We start from the raw sequence: 8,401 nt of genomic DNA, 5'->3' as shown, positions 1-8,401 counted from the left end.
ATCTGTCGAAAATTGGTCTTACCAACCCCCCTTGTGGGGTCTTGGACAACAACTTTGCTAAAGATCATCACTTGATCAAATGCATAATTTCCGATTCTGTAACTACCTACGAATTAAAAATTATTTAAAAAAAACCTTTTCCCACGGACTAAATTGTGAATCTAAACCATTCTCAGGTCCCCTTGAACACGCACAACAAATTTCATCAAAATCAGTCCAGTCGTTTAGGAGGAGTTCAGTGACATACACGCACATAAGAAATATATATATAAAGATACAGATTATACTAAAACCAAATTTAAATTCGTATGCAAAATTTCATATCAATCGAACAACGGAAAATGGGTCACATTTGACTTGAAACAAACAACGAGCCCAGTGAAGTTAAATAAAACTTGTAATTCAACCTTTTTCGTTTTTGTTTGTAAAATACAAAATATTAACAAAATAGAAACAAACCGATCAACCCAAGTAGTGAATGCATCATGATGTATTTGGGCCAATTAATTCTGAACGCAACTGAAGTTGAAACCGTTTCACGGACTTTTGAAATTAGAATTATGGAACGGCATGTTTGCCTGGAAATTCCCGATTTGAATTTCTATAGACCGTTATTCGAAGAACATGGCGCTACGATTCTCGCGCCGCAATGGAGATTTTTCCAGACTGACCATTTTGAGGACAAACGAACGGTAACTCGATAATAGATGCACCTTGCTGTAATAAAACAGTAACTGACAAGTTTTTGAGTAGTTTTTTGTTCTACATCATTTACAGCCAGTACCAATATTGCGCACAAATTAAAATAAAACAAAAACAGTAACAGAAGTTTGCCTCTACAATTAATGTTATGGTTTTTTTTAATGTTACACTTTTTGATATTTTAGAAGAAATTGATCAGTACATTTTCAGATGCCGAAATTTCATGCACCGATTACTGGATCGATATTGAAGTTACCTTTTAAAGAACAGCTAATAATTTTAAATATGTATTTTTGCACAAATAAGTTTAAAGTCTTGTAACGTTATATAGAAAAAAATAATATAAATTATTGTGAATATTTTGATACAATATTAGAGTATTTAGTATGATATACTTTATTAGTAAATTGCGTAATGAACGTGGAATCTTGACAGACCACACTATTTTTTCTGTGTAGCTTTTATTGTTTAGTTTGAATATTACTCCAAAAATGTTTTTAATATACATAATTTATGTTTCAATTACTCTAGCATAGTAAAGATACTTCGCCGCCTTGAAATTGAATAAAGGCACAAACGGCTTATTAGTACGTTCTTTTTTTGAATTCATGACAAATAAAAACATTTTTAGAGAAAATTTACGAATAAATAACTAATACTGCGTAATTTACATAATAAATAAATAATTATTTCAAATATTTCAGGGACATTTTAGCACGGAGACGTGGCAAAACTTTTTTACGCAACTATTTCAATTCTCAAAACTGGGTACATTTTCTTGTTAGGAGTGAGTAATCTTTACTAATCTATGTACTCTAGTGATGATTTATAAGGAATTTGGTGGAAGCCAATGAAGTTGAATAAATTTATGAGTAAAATTGAATAAATTTATAAAATAGATGAGTTTATATCTACACTTTTGCACATTATGTGCACACATTGTCAGGGGTTCAGAAGAGGATATAAATATACGGTAGGTACCTTGTATTCCGAAAAAAACTGCCATTCCTGCTGGATAGGTAAAAACAAATGTTAAGGTGCCACTACTCAATGTCATCAATCAATGGTAGTTTTAATTAAATTAATTTTGGATCTTTTTATTATTGTTTTATTAATATCGGTCCAAGCTTTCCCTACCTATTTTTAAATTTTATAAATAGCAATATAACGATGTCCAGTACCCTTAGTACGAGTTTTTACGCTTGCTCGAAAACTGTCACCGTTTACGTTTTCGCACATACAGCGCCCCCGTGGACCGTATCGGAACTAAAATTTCGCATTATGAGTTTTAAAAAACTGAATAGTCAAGTGTAACTACATTTAATTTTACAAATATAAATACAATGCGTTTATTTTTACATATTTTATTCAACTTTGATACGTTATTGCACCGTTTTTTTAAACTTATACTGCGGAATTTTAGTTCCGATACGCTCCACGGGGACGTTCTGTGAGCTAAAACGTACTAAGTAAACTCATATAGTCCGCGCCAAACTATAAGTCCGCTCTGAAATTGTTGCGAGGAGGTGTAGTAATACATTTTTCTATGGGATTCATTAATTCATTCAACGCGGCACATTTCTATATTAACAGCAACTAGCAGATTTACGCGGACTATACTAAGGGTGTACGAGTAGATCCAGGATACATGTCAACACCATCGAAATGAAATGAAATATATTTATTTTGTATAGGCCAACGACGGCACTTACAAATTGTCAGGTACAATTTTTTTCTTAAACTACTACCGGATCGGAACGCGACCTCTACTGAGAAGATCCGGTAAGAAACTCAGCGGGTTTGTCTTTTTTTTAATAATAATTATTCTCTTCTTTTAATGCCATCATTTTACATATAATTAATAAAGCAAGTATCACCTAGATGTAGGTCTCCTATCCAATTTGTTAAAGAGATGGAACTATTTACTTAGGATCGTCCCACTTATCAACTCACTGACAATCCCCGCGAGATTCAGTTACTGTTACCTATATACATTGCTGTGTTGTATACATAATATCTTCACTGAAAAGCTACCCGAATCAGCATCTATATATTCCTTCGATCAAGAATACCAATGTTGATCGAAGATATATTCATTAAAAATAAAGGAATATATGTTTATGAAATTAAAGTACAAACGAGTTTTTTTATCTGATGAGAAATGGCCTCTGCCTCTATTGGACATCTATAATTAACTCCACATGTAATAGTTACATGGTATTGGCACAGATGCCTTTCTATTCCTGAGTCTTGAAGTTGGAAAACTCCAAATAAATGTGTCCCTTACCACACCCTTTATACCAGTACGCAGTTAGGTGTGGCGGTAGTACCTCGGAAGTACAACCACAAACCATTCTACCACATTTAAAATTCTAAAAGTGCGACATATAGACCAAGTTAGTAATATAAAGCGGAGAGCATACTTGTTCACACATCTATCATGACAATAAATAAGTGCAACTCCTAAACACAGCATAAACATTATCATATCATGGAAAGTAGAATGGAAATTTCTTTCCGTAACCATAATATTTAAGAGCTTCTTTACAAATTCTCCATTATTCATCGGGCCACCATTGGGCAAACCGTGAAACATTTCGACATCATGTTGAATATCAGATTTTGCAGTATTTGTCCACAATTTCCATCCTCTGACGTCAAAGTACCCAGCAGGAAGGGAACAATTTGCAAAACGTATGATCTCCAACGACTTGTCCTATGTTGAGCGAGTGGCGATATGTTAACAGATTTGATCGCATGGAAAATAAGATTATACTTCTTATTTTATGTATGATGCTTCATGGTACCACTGGAGCACTACTGAAATAAGGTAGACTTGTATGTCTAAATAGATAAAAACTTCACTTCACAGAGTGTTCAAGAACATCTTTTGACTATCTAAACTTTCCGTAATTCTCTTATTGAAATCAGTCTTACCGCCAGCAGGGAGACAAATACCTCGCAACTAGTATTAAAATTCATAGATTGCTTGTTGTATTTCAATCTGTCATGTAAGTCAGTATTGCTACACCCACGGTTAGTACTTTCTATGCTGGGGACAACTTTCCCGGTAATGTTTTTTAATGGACGCCATTTGTTTATATGAATTATGAAATGTTCCTGATGCATTCGGCGGAAGATGCTGAATTTAGAGCAGGCATAATTACATGGATGGAAGTTATATTCGATTACGAATTGCTAAATGGTTGCGACACTAATTGCTTTGTGCCTGTGTTATGTCATAGACTTTCTTTTACCTATTGGTTCATTTTCCATATGTTTACAGCTGGTATAGGAGGTAGAAGCTGTATGGTCTGACCGTGACATACACGATACAACTATGTGGTCGTATGTACGACCTGGTCGTAGGTATGTACCGTGAAGAAGTTCTTCCATTTCGGAGGAAAGATGTAGGTGTCGGCTGACTTACATATGAGGAGGTCATCTTACCTCTCAGAAGTGACAATGTTTTCATGATCGGCTTCAGGTAGAATAGTATAGATATTACCTACATATGGAGTTGATCACAAATGTTCATGGGTGGCAGTAAACTCATAACATCAGGTGGCATGCATGCTCGTTCCTTCTTCATTACGCATTTAAATAAAATAAATATGCTTATGCCTTTTTTTTTTAACCAATACTTGCATTTTATTACTAACTTAACCTATAGCCTAACCTAACCTATAACAAACTTTATGATTTCGATTTTGTATCTGTCGGTTTTGTCATAAATCTGTTTCGTAATTTTTCCAAGCGACTAAAAAGAAGCACCCACAACTTCAAAAATATTCGTTACCTAATACAAAAGTCAAAGTTATCAATATATATTGAGTAATATATTGAAAGTAGTCAAAGTTATTTATCGGAACGAGGTATCGATTAAGTTAATATTACGGATAAATTACAGCCAAATGAGATAACAGTCCCGTCGCGGCACGTGTAACCCCTAATTGGGATGGATACGCGTGGAAATAAATCGGGGACTATTTATTTGAAAAACATTCCAGGCACGAGCTACAAATATAAAACCGAAAGATGATCCTTGAAATACCAATTATTTTCACGTGGAGTGGGGTAACAAGTTCTCTAGTTTTTGTGAGACTTTCCCGTTTCTTCCTTATGACATAACTTGTTATGTACAAGTAGTATTATGAGTTATTTGACCAGCAAATTTTATTGGATAAAAATTTTAACGTAATATTGGTAATTTTTCACTGAAACTAAAGTAGCAAATAAACAAGCATCCCACCATAACCACGTACATGAAGGACAATCCCAATCCATTACACATACTTTCGCGTTGCTAAGAAGAAACATGGAACATCTCAAAAAAGTGAATAAGTTTAAATGGATCATCCTGGACACAGCGGCTCTATTCTGCTGTTATGAGGTAAAAATTGCTGTGGCAAATACAAATAAAACAATAATTCTACCTAGTCCAAAATTAGTATAGTCTATACTAATATTATAAAGAGGAAAACTTTGTTTGTTTGATTGTAATGAATAGGCTCAAAAACTACTGGACCGATTTTAAAAATTCTTTCACCATTCGAAAGCTACATTATCTACAAGTCACATAGGCTATATTTTATATGAAATATATTTGATAAATAGATTTTGAGGCGGTACAAAGTTTGCCGGGTCAGCTAGTGTAGTAATAAAGTTTTTTATTATCACAATTTCGTTACATATTTTCAGGACCAAGTTAAATCTCTTACGTGTATATATCGTGTCCCTTCCGCTATAACGAAACACCTTGTGAAGTTGTGGTAAATAGGTATATTGACAGGAGGTATATCTGTTCAAAAAGATTTCTGTAAAGCATCTACTTTGAAAAAAAATATTGTTTTTATTTCATTTCGTTCAAATATAAAAGCACTACATTGTTATTTTAAGACGGACATACGTAAAGCAAGGTATCCCGTAATACGTTTACCACAAGATGGCTACCCTACCGTAGTTATTTGTCAATCAGTGAATCGCCTCCTTTATTCGATGGCGCGTGTACGCCTCCGCCATTCAAAATATTGTCAGTAATAGCCTGAATTCAAAGCAAGTATCGGAAGGTTTGTGCTTTCAGATTAACCTATTGACATTTGTGCGTTATGTAAACAAAATGATGTGAATAATATCGCCCACGGACTTATTGACATGCGTTTCTGTAATTATCCCATAATTATAAGCAGTATATTGATAGGTTATCAGTGACAGCCTACTGGTATTAAAAGCAGTATGTTGGCAGCGATGCCCTAGTTATTGATTCGCAGTCTCTCAAACAAGGGGTCCGAGGTTCGAATCCTACTAGCACTACTCATTTTTTAAATTATGTGCATATTACATTTCAGTTAATTACTCCTTGCTCTAATGGTGAAGGAAAATACCGTGAGGAAACCTGCATCCTTGAGAGATTAAATAAAATCTCAGACATGTGTGAAGTCTACCAATTCGCACTTGGCAAACGCGGTGGACTATGGAGACCCGTTCTCAGCAGTGATATTGACGACGATTTTCTGTTTAAAGAGGTTAAGAACATGATAGAAACAAATAACAACAAAAAACGTAATAAAATTGGATAGCATCTATAATGTTCACGATGTTTTCCTTCAACGTTAAAGAAAGTGATAGAAGGTGGTAGAACCCTTTGTTGAAGGTGGTAGAACCCTTTGTGGTTCGACTCCGGCGGCACCACCGCCACACCTATTTCTACCTAATAACAGCAGTGTTAGGCGCTGCTGTGTTCCGGTATGAAGGGTGTGGTAAGGGAGACAGACTTTTCCGAGGCGTTCCAGCTTAGTCCTCAGGGGTAGCGGCGCATCTGTGGCCGACCTTAGGTGGGAATATCTGGGGTTGATTACAGATGTCCATGGGTGGCAGTAGCCACTTACCATCAGGTGGACTGCATGCTCGTCTGCTACTTCTATATTATATAAAAAAAAAAATAGTTTCTAATACGCACATTACTTTGAGAAATCAGATGTCTGCCTGGGATTTGAACTTCGGACCAAGGGGTCAGATCTTGGGCTCCGAACTTAGGCTCTCGATCCCTCGATCGAGAGACCAAGTTCCAACCAATAGGCTGCTTTTTGATATACCAAAAAATAAACACAATATTTCATAATAATTATTTACAGAAGTTTTTCGATGATAGTCAAGAAAGGTTCTTATAAATAGGTTAAATATTTCCGTATATTTATAATAATGCAACCAATTAAAGAAGTAATGACTAATTTTACTAAATCTACAACAATCTATTTAATATTCAGCAGCTGGATAATCAGAGTCAATGCTGTTACTGCCGTCTTTATATCTCCCGTCGTTATGGATCTCTTCATCATTAAACATTTGCTCTAATTCTACTTCATCGTTCTTTCCGTAAGAGTTTTGGTATTGTTTATTGTATATCGCACTCTGAGGGTAGACTCTGTAACCATCTGCAAAATGCGGTTTCAAGTCTTGATACTTCTCGTATAAGCTGTCGTCTACAATATCTGCAGGCTTGTCATATGCATTACTATCAGCAATATTATACGTATATTGTTCTGCCCTAGGACTCTCAAATCCGCTTTGCTTGAAATATGCCTTTTCTTCAACACCATCGTCCTCGTTTTCTTCACCACTTACAGATTCATCTTCGTCACTTGAAGAATCACTATCTTCTTCATCTTCTTTTGAAGAATCATTGTCATCATCCTGTTCTTCAGAAGGCGTGTTTTCGGATTCATCTTCCTTGTCGTTTTCTGCCATTTCAGCATTAGCATAATTGTACAATTTAGAACTTGATTGCATCACTTCCGAATTACTTTTCTGACTATATTGTTTCATTATTGTAGAACCGGCTATATTTTCATCATTATCATCACTGTCAACGTCTGTAACTTCGTAAGACTTACTATCTTCCGTGGTTTTGGGACCGACAACTTGTTTTTTATTAACTGTATTTATTTCTGTACCAGGTGGCAGCGTTTGCAGCGTCACCACAGCATCGTAGGACACACCTGGATTACCCATGAATACCAGCACTACATATTTATAGCCAGGACCGCCGTCCACAATGTTGACTTTAAGATCTGTTCCAAAATCAATACCACTGACCCTCACGTGGGATATGGTGTCACCTTCGCCCATTACTGGATACTTCATAGCCAGCGATCCTCCAGGAATGGACACCCGTAGCTGTTCTGTGTTAGTCTTCTCCAATTCTTCATTACCAACGTCGAGAAGGAACACGTAGGGGAATTTGTGGAATGGATTAGCCAAAGTTAACGCGATGTAACAAAAGAAGATCGTAAGTAGCATCGTGACTGAGTTCTAAAGTATAATGACGGGTCATGGTACGATAACCAGTTACTTATACGTCTCGATTTCATGGTTGATACGTTCAGGTTTTTTTCTAGCCTTGATCGTTGCAACCGTCAATGCCGGATCGCTTTGATGTCCAATTCAATGACAGATCAGGAAGATCGGTACTAAAGGTTCCTTGTTATTGTTGAAGCGCTTTGGGACCGGATAGAGGAACTGTTATATTGGGATTATTTAAAAACGAATTACATTAGTCACAGCTTTATTTCAAATAACAATTTAAACTGGTTCGTAAAAATATACATAGCGTATCGTGTTTAACACCAACTGAAGATCACATACCATCACTATAGTAAGAATGAGTGAGTAAAATTATATTAACTGACAGACTATTCTA

At 35.6% G+C, this 8,401-nt stretch overlaps 1 protein-coding gene across 1 annotated transcript; it reads right to left on the bottom strand.

Annotated features, from left to right (window-relative positions):
- Window positions 1-6,812: 6,812 nt before the first annotated feature.
- LOC140746524 (uncharacterized) lies at window positions 6,813-8,005 on the bottom strand. Its single transcript, XM_073078678.1, has one exon. The coding sequence runs from the start codon at window positions 7,999-8,001 to the stop codon at window positions 6,958-6,960; it is 1,044 nt and encodes a 347-aa protein (XP_072934779.1). The 5' UTR covers window positions 8,002-8,005; the 3' UTR covers window positions 6,813-6,957.
- Window positions 8,006-8,401: the final 396 nt, after the last annotated feature.

Source organism: Epargyreus clarus, unplaced genomic scaffold (assembly GCF_041222505.1).
Source record: "Epargyreus clarus isolate Ecla_fem2 unplaced genomic scaffold, WU_Ecla_fem_2.2 ptg000012l, whole genome shotgun sequence".
In the NCBI taxonomy this organism is placed as follows: Eukaryota; Metazoa; Arthropoda; class Insecta; order Lepidoptera; family Hesperiidae; genus Epargyreus; species Epargyreus clarus.
This window is presented reverse-complemented; position numbering and strand designations above follow the sequence as displayed.